At 41.8% G+C, this 11,783-nt stretch overlaps 1 protein-coding gene across 1 annotated transcript in view; it reads left to right on the top strand.

The window, feature by feature from the left end:
- The window catches only part of smyd3 (SET and MYND domain containing 3), a 113,422-nt gene that overhangs the window by 22,019 nt on the left and 79,620 nt on the right, over nt 1–11,783 (top strand). The window contains exons 3-5 of the mRNA XM_030048714.1: nt 240–347; nt 772–829; nt 1,863–2,017. Coding sequence (XP_029904574.1) covers nt 240–347; nt 772–829; nt 1,863–2,017 — 321 coding nt within the window. The remainder of the gene's footprint in view (nt 1–239; nt 348–771; nt 830–1,862; nt 2,018–11,783) is intronic.

The raw sequence follows: 11,783 nt of genomic DNA, 5'->3' as shown, positions 1-11,783 counted from the left end.
TGATATCTTGATATGAAATTAGATATTGTGTGGGATTTCAATTATTGTAATATCATCATGTGGCATATGTGATGTATATTCCTGGTTTTAAAGGCTGCATTACATGATTATATTTGATTTTGTGCATATCGCCCAATCTGAAAAGGACATATTAAGTGTAAATTTTAGTATAGTTTGTGTAGTGTGTGTGTGCGTGTGTATATATATTTGAGTTGAAATGTCCTGTCCACATCCTCCAGAAACGAGCTTGGTCTGGCCATAAGAGAGAGTGTAAGTGCCTTCGGAGCCTCCTACCCAGAATTCCCACTGACTCAGTCCGTCTGGCTGCAAGAATCATCTTTACCCTGGTACGTCTCCGGAGTCTCGCACCCTCTGTCTCTGTCTTTCTGTGTGTCTCTCATTCTTTGGTTTCTTTTCTTTGTGGAACCTTCAAGCAACCACTGAGATTAGAAAATGTGTGTTTCAAGAAAAGAACAGGAAAGCAACATCAGCACCATGTACAGACCAAGCTCATACAGAAATGTAAATGAGCAAAAATGCAGTCAAAATGTCTTGTATATATTATTTTTATAGCTGACAGAGTTACCTATGGCAGATTCTGGCAGGCAGTTCAATGCTGTTGTCTTCAAGGATTCAGTGTTTTGCTCAACAACAGTAACACTGTGCTACAGGGGGTGCAGCAGTCAAAATGCTGGGATAATGATGTAGTAGAACAATAATTTTGTACAAGACAAATCATGCTGATGTAATATCCCCCTCTCCCTTTTCTAGTTAACTCCATCGCAGCGCAGCAGTGAGGAGCTGTACACATTGGAGGAGCATGAATCACGTAAGTCTCCCCTGTAAGTGTGTGTGTATGTGTGTTTTTCAGGCCTGAGTGCAATGCCAAAGCAGAAGAGTAAAGGTTGGTCTCATCTGGCCTCCGTGATGTATTCCAGCTCTCTAAAGACATTATCATTAGAGGGCTGAGTCGATAGATTGTTCAGATCAAAGATTCACAATGAGACAACAGGTGGCCACTTGCACAAGAATCACTACACCCGACTGGCAACATCCTAGAAATTGGCCAGTTTCCTGATTTGAGGAAGAGGAACACCTGATGTCATGTGAGAAGTGAGAAGAACTGTATGAGCTGTTCTGCTGTTACAACAAACACAGCGGTGTGATTACATGCTCTCATTTGGATTTACTGTCCTGTAAACATGACTTCATATGCTTCAACTATTGAAACATAATGTATCTTAAGGCTACATTAGAATAAAAACACTGAGTAAGAGAGGGATACTGCTGACACTAAAATCACTCATATTGGTATCGTTTTCAAAAATTTGTATGGACTTGAGGTACTTTAGGTACTGGAGGACAGTATTGATTCTTGTGACGTCTCTAGCCCCGGCTTGCCTCCATGCTGCAGCTTTTTCAAATGTTGTTAAAAACACAGTTAAGGCCTTTGCACACCAAGTCTGTGCTTTTCGTCCAAGATTGTCGCACATTTAAATATAAATGATAGCTAAATAAATAAATACACTCAGACTCTGCCACTTTCATCTGCCATTGAAGTTTTCGCAAACAGCTTGGACTGCATTTTCGATGGATGCATTTTTACCGGTGGCACAGTTTGGATCGCCTGTTAAACCTCTTGCTCCTCTTGAAACCTTGTCAGGATTGGATGAAACCAGTGTTTTCTTTTTGTCTTGCATTGCAAATTTTGGCAAAGAATAAAATAATAAAACGCATTGTATGTGTACAAGGTTTTTATGTGCAACTATTTTTATTGGATGATGGATTAAGAAAACACCTATGAAAAATATGGACTTGGTGTATAAAGGCCTTTATGCTGTAAGATTTTTCTTTTCTTACAGACCTTAGTTCTATGTCACCGCAGAAGAGAGAAGGTCTGTCCCAGCTGGCAGCCATGTTACAGCTCTACCTGCAGCAGGAAGTACCTAACCTCACACAGGAAATGACATTAGTGATACCACCTTCCTGCCAAGAACCCCTCAGCCTGATCGCAAAGGTGGGCTAAATATACACGCACGCAAACTACCTACACAGAGACGTATACACACTTTTATAAACGTATGCTTATGTGAATGCACGTGCACAAACATGACTACACACACACGCACACACACACACACACACACACACACACACACACACACACACGCACACATAGAAAGACAGGCAGACACAGGCAACTGTTAATTGCTTTTAGCATCCCCTTGTGTTTGGATGTAACCCTAACATATGTCTAAGATCCTCCTAGCATCTGCGATTACATCCCTGTGAGAGTGTGTGTATTCCCAAAACAACCTGAGGCCTTATACTCTTAAAACACACCAGCTGCTGATCTAAATCACACCTCAGTGTGTGTGTGTGTGTGTGTGTGTGTGTGTGTTGATGTGTTTGTCTGTATTGTGCTCTGCCTCTGTCATCTGTTGGCTTTTGTGACTCTGAGATTTCAGTGGTGCAAGGTGTTTGCAATTCCAACGTGTGTGTGTGTGTGTGTGTGTGTGTGTGTGTGTGCTTGTTGTGTGGGTGTGTGTGTTTTTGTTTGTCTGCGTGCGTGTGTGTGTTGTGATTTTTGGCCCATCACTGTGACTGTACTCTGAGTGACTACTAATTGGAAGCAGCTAGATAAATGAAGTAAAAATGCTCCCATAAAACAAACATGAAAGTTACAAATAAACAACATTCATCAATAAACTTGGAGCACTACGTGACAAGGATGATCCACACTCAAAACAAAATGTTCATCTGCTGTGCCTATTTTATATCTGATTTTTAAAATGATTCCCCCTGATTTCAATTATTATTTGGTAATAAGTGTAATTTGTGGGTGTCGTAAAGGTCAGAGGTCAGTTAGGGGTCTAACCTGAAGCCAGTGTCAGCAGGAGGCCTGGTAAGGCAAAAAATATGATCACGATAGTTTTTCCTGATATAGATCAATATCGATATTTATCATGATATATCATTTGATAATGCTGCCAGTTTGAAGAGTATCTTTGTCTAGGACTCAAGACTAACAGTGTCCTGTCGACAAAAAAATGTGTTTGGGATGGAGAAGAAGGAATTTGTGGGTTTTCTGGGATTGCATTATCATTGTTGTTATGCATGTTGCTTAGAAAAAGACAAATTGGTTCAATAAACCAGGACTGAAGAGGGAGGAGGATCGATATCTGAGTTCAAGTTGGAACATGGTCACAGTTTCGAGTTACATTAGGAAGCATTCAAGTAAAAATGAGTTTCGGGGATAGATAAATTAAAGATAAATTAAAAAAATTGTGTTATCATGATGTCATTCAAATGAAGTCCTGCAACGCTTTTTTTTTTTTTTTTTATTAAGAAGCTAGAATTAAATAGGCTACATTTGTTTGAAGGAGAAGAGCTTCAAAAGGCTTTTCAAACAGCTGTTTTTCACAAAAAGAATCTTTGTCTTGTGAAAGGTTATATTAAAGATTGTTTGACTGAATTTGTGCTCACTGAAAGATAGAATAGTGAAGGCCTAAAAGACTTGAAAATATTTCAGTTAAGAAAAATATGGGTGTTGGCTGTCGGTCAAATCTTTAATTTAAAAATGTGCATCAGTATCAGCCCAGAATTTCAGAATCGGTGCAGCCCTAACGTGTGGGTGTCTTTCTGTGTATAGCCATGTTTACATCATTTATTCAAAATCATCTTGGCATGCCATGGAGGTGGAATTACAATGAGCAAGAGAGAAGGAGAGTGGAATATCTCTACTTCTATGAGATACGGAAGTACTGTAAGAGTGTGTGTGTGTGTGTGTGTGTGTGTGTGTGTGTGTGTGTGTGTGTGTGTGTGTGTGTACTGTGAAGCTGTTGATTAAATGTGGTTCAAGTTTCCAGCGGGAATTCTGCTCCATTCTTGGAGAGATGAAGAGGGAAGGAATATCGAATGGATTAAAGACAAAAAAGGCAGAGACAGAAAGAGCCACAAAGAGGGAAGAAGAGGGAGTGAGGAAGGAGAGATGAAAAGAGAGAAGGGAGCAGCGATAAAGAGCAGAAGAGAGGAGAAGAGATGCTGGATTGAACGAGGGAAATAAACAGAGGAGGAGGAAGTTACAGATGGAGAAGAATGTTAAAGGAAACAGGATACGAGGAGGAGGAGGGAGCATACTGTGAAAGTGCATCACTGTAAGAAATGTAAACAAAAAATTGGAGACGGCTGGAGATAATATCCTCAACATGTTGGCAACTTTATGAATGTCACTTGTTTAAAAATTAATGCCGGTTTGCTCCCCAGTGCATTCGCAGCAGCAGAGATCGTGCGCTCAGTGATCCCTCCGCCTTTCACCAGCAAAGAAGCAAGATAATGAAATTTTAATCATTTAGCAGTTTGAATAGCAGAATGCCATGTTTGTCTGCAACGTATTGACTTTTATTGGATATAAGAAGACGGAAAACACACAAAGGAGTGAGATGATGGGGCGAGAATGCTAATTTAGAAACAGGATAGAGTCTTACTGATGGAGAGAGAGGAGACAGAGACTGATGTGGTTTGATGTTCTCAGAGCTGAATATTTGCCATTACACCAGTTGATTTTTGCTGTCTGTGTGTATGTCTGCATGTGTAACACTGATATTGTGTGTGTGTGTGTGTGTGTGTGTGTGTGTGTGTGTGTGTGTGTGTGTGTGTGTGTGTGTGTGTGTGTGTGTGTGTGTGTGTGTGTGTGTGTGTGTGTAGAGCCTGAAGCAGGGTCATTCCTGGGCTGAGAGTAAAAACAGTCACATTCTCACATATTACCTATAGTGGTCACAAGGGTCAGCATCACCGCCACTACACACACACACACACACACACACACACACACACACACACACACACACACACACACACAGATGTAGACTCATATAGCATCTCCCTGGGGCTTTACACCATATAATCCCATTACTGACACTGTAAGAGCTACTGCTGGTGAAGTTACTTCAGTAATAGACTGGTGGTAGAATTGGAGAGTGTGTATGCTGTGTGTGTGTGTGTGTGTGTGTGTGTGTGTGTGTGTGTGTGTGTGTGTGTGTAATGTAATGGGAAATACAAACTGTAGCATTGAATTCAATTTTAAGTCCTCCTCAGACCACCTGAAAACTCAGACATGATGTTGAGGCTTTCACGGGCTCTAGGTCACTCTCCCTCACTCTGTCTGTTTCCCTCTCTTGCTCTATTTTTGTGCTCGTTCTCTCGCCTATTGCACCTAGAGACTATCAAATAGATGTCAGCCAGCGAAAGTGGAGTGAGGTGTAAAATTTGGTAAGGCATACGAGGGCTTAAGCAGCCCCAGGGCCCAATGGTGTCCATTACTGGGTATAAAAAGCATAGCAGATATATTGAGATGTCTCTGGAAGCCGATGAAGCCAGCATGGAAGGAGCAGGGTTTTTTTTTCCAAGGCTATAGCATAGAGTAGGAGGGATTTTGATCTCTAAAGAGAGAAGAAAACGCTCTGCAGATATAATCAGTGTTGATCTAAGTGCCCCTTTAATGTTGCAGGGAAATTTTTCTTTAATGTGGCGGCACAGAGGCTTTGAAATTTCTCAGAAAAGAGTGCATTAATTGACACAATACTTCATAAAAAGACCAGACTTTTCCAGATATTTTGGAGCATATATGAGCAATATAATTACTAATGGTGACAGTTTCTTGTATAAAAATGCAGCTGGGGGGGTAGCGTTGGCCTGGGAATAGGGCAACCTTTGTGTAATAAGGAAGCTTCATCAGGGAAGCAGCAAGGATGTGGTAAGGAAGCGTCTCAGGCAAAGCAGGGAGGGCGTCGAGAGGAAGAAAAACCACAGCTGATCAAAACTCTCAGACCTTTCTAGCTTCTTACTTAGATAGCTTACTAATTGTATGCTCTGTCACCTTCTCCCCAGAATTTTAGATAAACTGTAGCCGAGAATCCTGTTAGTCTCAGGGAACATGCAGCAGGTGAAATAACAAAGTGTTTAGAAGCAGCGGTTGAAAGTTCAGTATTATAAATAAATTAATTTTCTGAAAGGAAAAGACCCTCTGAAAAATAGGGGGTTTCTCGTGGCTGGTTAAATTGGATGGACAGCACTCGCACCGGGGTGTCGGCAAGAACACACAGGATTCAAGATGAGTTTCAACCATTTATTTAGGGTAACTCCAAAACATACAGCACAGCAGTACAGTGAAGATGGAAGGTAGGCTGAAATAAAAAGAAAATAAAATATACATGCCACAGGTTAATAATAATTATAAACAATATGAATAGGCTTTGCTGAAACTGTGCTACAATTAACAGAAACCAGCAATAATAATAATGAAGTTACTAGTGGACACTAGCAGTAACAGCAATAATTAACACTCTCATAATATTAAGAGCAACATCAAAGGCCCGCTGACCGAGTGGCTGGGTGACGCTATAACACAGTGATGAGCAGAAATGATTAAGCTGTAACAGGGCCACTACCAACATAATGCTCATACAATAATACAACACAATAAGGATATAAACATAGGATATACGCAGGATATGTGGCCGTGGGCATTCAATATTATAGGCTACGTCAGTAATAATAACACAGGACTACTAAGCAAACAGAAATGCGTTGTGGAAACATTTGCGCACATCAGACATCCCGCATAACTCCAGCATAACTCCCTCTGGAGTGAAACAATAAGGCTAAATGTCCGTAGAGGGAAATAAGTCCGTCCTCCAACTTAATACTAAATTATTAGCAATACTCACTTGGTGGTCAATAACGCACACAGGAAAGGGTGAATGTGCCACACAACCGGCGAAATGTCCACTTTTGGGGAGAGGAATGAGCGCAGCAGCAGCGCGTCAGTCAGCAAGTTCACAGGTGCTCAAATGCCGTGATCAAATATACACATGCCCGCGCTGCTAATTAAGAGCTGCATGATCACGGAGCGAGCACTGGGGACTTTATGACACCTTCATTTTTTCATTGAGGAAGAAAAGAGAGAGGCAAGCAGGTTGTTGGACAGAAAGAAGGACTTGCACGGTTCTGGGCAAGACAAACCTGTATGGTCCTGTTATTGTTCGGCGAAGGCTTTCACACATCTTCATCTCTGCCTTTTGTGAACGTATCTTTCCCAGAATTGTATTAGGATTCATAATATCAGTCAAGGGCTGGGTGAGATTGCTACCAGTGGATTTATGGAAAAATCTTGCTTAGAGTCACAGCGAAGTGGAGATATGGTAGATGAGGCTTAAGAAAGTAAAATGCTCAGGTATTCTGTGTTGAAGTGATGAAGTTGGAAAACCAGAGTCTGGCTGGTTGAGATACACTGCAGAGGATCTGTGGGCAGATCAACATCAGTGCTCTCACAGTGTAAGGGAGGTGAACAACATATGTGTGTACAGAGCCTGAAGCAGGCCGTTAAAGGAATATTCCAGTGTTTTAGGCAAAATACTCTTTTCTGGCTTACCCAGACTGAGGCAAGACGTTAGATATCATTTTCACCTCTGTGCATTTGGTTGGGCTACTGTGGGTAGCATTTCATGTTAGCTTAGCATAAAGACTTGAAGTCTATGGGGGTTTTTAGCCTAGCTCTGTCAAAGTGAAAATTAAATTTAACAGCAACTCTGAAGCTGTATTATTTACACAAGTTAATTCGGTTAATCGGTTCTAGTTCCACCATCTGCTGTTACCCTCTTTTGTGCATGTGTGTGTGTATGTTTGTGTTTACAGGTGTGGTTATTTCTCAAGGGCCGTGTGGTCATTTGACACCTCGATCACCTCAGTGTGTTTGATCAGACATGCTGTGGTGACACCGTGCAGATGTAGGAAGTAGAGTGTGTAATGATCTACTTCTCTCACACGGATCATAAACAACAACCTGTCCTGAATTCCAGACATATGAGTATAGATTTTGGTGATCTCATCGATGATTATCAGACGGGACAAAGACGTGACACAGAAAACAGTGTTTAAGAGCAGCTTCGTGTTTCTTTCTTCCATATTTCTTCATATATCATTTTCTCTCACACACTGATACTATGACACATGTGACACTGATACTCTAGACAATGTATCTTGACATTTAGTCAATACACCCAAATAATAATAAACACATCCCTCTCTTTCTCTCTCTTTGTCTCTCTCTCTCTCTCTCTCTCTCTCTCTGTATGATTGTGTTTATTCATAATGGGATGACATCTTCACATTGACTTGTTGTGTGAGAGGAGATGATGCAGGGTCCCATTGCCTCAAAGGACCATTGTAACCCCCCTCCCATCAATGAGACATAATCACACACACACACACAGACACACTTATCATAATCTCAGGATTGTGCACACAGTTGGCAGGTTAGAAAACCACTTTTAAACGTACATGTAAATACTTCTTAATTCAGTCAGGAACACTCCTGCCATTGAATTAAAAAAATATTGCTGAAATAGTTCTGCAGCTGTGACTGACGGCACAGGTTCTGCTCCTTGTATGGATGCATGCAGCATACTGAAGATTTAGCTGGGAGCTTAATCGCACCCCCCAGAGAATACAAAACAGAGCACAGCAGACGCATATCGCTGAGATACCGGCTGTATGTAATTTCAAGAGACAAACCGACAGAAACACGCCATCTCAAGTTTATTGATTAATGAGGAAGTGGAGCAGGAGGAGGCGGGAGGAGCAGCACAGCCAGTGAACAGCATCATGTGTCAGGTAGGAACCACAGGGATGAACGAGGAGCCGATGGCTTAAAAAGACCAACTTGTTTGAAGTTCTGAACGTGGTTGGTGGTTTTTGGATCAGCTGATGTAGACGCCTGACTTACATGTCCAGCCTGAAACAACATCATGCTTCATAAACATTAGATAGTGTGTTTAATCTGTCTGGTCTCTCTCTCTGGCAGTTTGGTAGAATAATCTCATTATGAGCCACTAGCAGTGTGTGTTGGTGTGTGTGACTGCTGAGACCCTGCCCTCTGTCTGGAGTTTCTTGTTTTGCTGAGCTCAGGAGTCTTCTGGGTGCCAACCTTTGGGCAGCGGGTGTGTAGCTCCCAGATCAGTAGCACCACATCCAATAAGAGGCTACGAAAATTGTGGATATGGACCATGGAAAAAAGAAATCAAGTGAAAGTGAACCTGGGGTTGGCTTTCACCAGCTGACGAACAATGAGGGAGAGTATGAGGATGAAGAGCAATGTGGTATTGGTCTGTTTTACATTGGATAGGTAGGTGTTGGTGGGCCAAATTTCTAGGACAGCAACATTGTATTTTGGGTGGTCATTTCTTTCCGGCACCATCCTTGGAAACAAAAACTTGTGACAGGCAGTTAACTTAGCCAGGGAGGTGGGTTGCAAATGTTGTGTTTACAAACCACAACCAACATATCCTACTCATTCTGCCTTTAAACATGACTGCAACAATTATATTTCCTAATTCACAAGAATCAGAATCAGAAATACTTTATTGATCCCCGTGGAGAAATTGGAGATAGGCCTCAGTTTTTGCTGAGGATATAGTGTTATGTTTTCAGGCACTGAACCTCCTGGTCGGATGTTGAGCAGACTGAGCACCGTCCCTCATGAACAATAAAACAGCCCACAGCTCATAGGTATGAGATTCAGCAGAGGTGAGAGTGAATTCAGGTCCAGAAGAAAGCTGCTCTAATCCATGAACTGTTCAACTCAATTGATAATATAGTTAATGAAATAAAAAGGATTAATGGGTGGAAATCACAGCTGACACTTCACAGGCCTTGATCCAGGTGTAACTCCAACCTGCGTGGCTCTGCTTTTAGCCCATTATCCCAGAGTGCTATTTTAGAGATCGCCAATAGGGGGCACTGTGTTTTCATGGACAGCAAGGAGGGGGGAAGTGATTCATTTCACTGCCTCTTTCTTTTTCCATCTTCCTGCAGTATTCTCTTTTCTCTCTATTTTTGTAGACTTCTGTTGTTTTCTATTTTTGCAGCCTTTCCTTTTCTATGATCAAAATTTTCTTTCTCTCTCATTGTTTTTGTCTCACTTGCTTGTCTTCCCTCTATATCTTTCCATCTCTGTCCCTGTAACCCTGTCCAGCTCTACATCTCTGTCCATGTCTCTCTCTTCATTATCCTTCTCTGTAGATGCTTCCCTCTCAGTCCCCCCCTCCATCTCTCTTCTCCTCCTCCTCCTCCTTCTCCTCCTCCTCTTCCTCCTCCCCTCATGCTCTCGCTCTTTAATGGCTCAAGTACATAACAAATGAGGAGTTTATTGTGTACTTGGAATGCTCTGTGTGCTCAACAAAATAGGTCATTAGTGTGTGTGTGTGTGTGTGTGTGTGTGTGTGCGCGTGCGCGTGCAGACATGTGGGCATGTGTGTGTGTGTGTGTGTTTGAGTGTGTTTTATGAGGTAACATGTCGGTCATGTGGGGGAGTGTGTGTGTGAGAAATGGGTCTCCATGCAGCAAGGGGCTGATGCAGCATAACAATAAGTTCACACACACACACACACACAAACACACACATACACACACACAATGGCTTGTAAGTGCACACATACAGTCCACAGTGACTTCACCACACACACAAACATAAAGAGAGACACACACACATACATGGAGATAGACACATACACATTAACTTCAATAGAGCCATGCATGTAGAAACATACAAAGATGAACAGACAAGCAGGTAACTGCATACAACACACGCGCACACGCGCACACACACACACACACACACACACACACACACACACACACACACACACACCAGTGCACTCAAGAGAGAGGAAGTTGCTTGGGGGGAAGCAATAAAATGTAGTGCGGCCAGATCTCATCTGTCATTGCTTATTGCACCACTGCAGTCTGACCAACACACACACACACACACACACACACACACACACACACACACACACGCACACACACACAGAAATACACACACTACTGCAGTCCAAAGCAACGCACCATAGACCGGAACTGGTGCAGACACTGAACGTGTGCACACATACATACACATACATTCAAGCAGACATTTACCCCACTGCAGTTCATCTGCAGCACATACCTGCATAGCAGTGCATGTATACACACTATGCAGTACACACACACAGACACACACACACACACACACACACACTCTCACACGTGCACGCACACATCCTTCCTCAGAGCTCCTCGAGGGCATATTAAGAGCAGTAATGATTCTGTGGCATTATTTCACTGCTAGTCCCAGTTGTAATTTGTGTGTGTGTGTGTGTGTGTGTGTATGTGTGTGTGTAATAGTTTATTTGGGAAGGCATAGCTATTAACATAAATACTGGTTTACTAGCACAAAACACTCCCCTATTTTAAAACATCAGACCACACACACCACACACACACACACACACACACACACACACACACACACACACACACACACACACACACACACTCACACACACACAGCTCCAGTTTCTTTTAAACATCGCAATGCCCATAGCATATTATCTGGCTCATACCAGATTTTGAATTTGAAAATCTTGAATTGTGTTACCTTTAACATGTCATTTTATGTATGTATGTATGTTTGTACTTAAAGATATTGATGTTGCATCATGGATATGTCAACATATATGTTTTAATGCATCTTCTTTCTCAAGAATTATACCTTTTATATCTTCTGCAGAATACGTAGTAGATATGTTTACCTTCTGCATAGTGTTACATATATGGTCTGCTGTATATTCTGTCTGCATAAGCGGCAATGCATGATGAGGTGTCCCAATATGGAGAATTAATGGACAAGGTATTAATTAATAAAGTAATTAAGCAGCATATTCTGAAAATGAAAAAAAAAAAAT

Source organism: Myripristis murdjan, chromosome 3 (assembly GCF_902150065.1).
Source record: "Myripristis murdjan chromosome 3, fMyrMur1.1, whole genome shotgun sequence".
NCBI lineage: Eukaryota > Metazoa > Chordata > Actinopteri > Holocentriformes > Holocentridae > Myripristis > Myripristis murdjan.
This window is presented reverse-complemented; position numbering and strand designations above follow the sequence as displayed.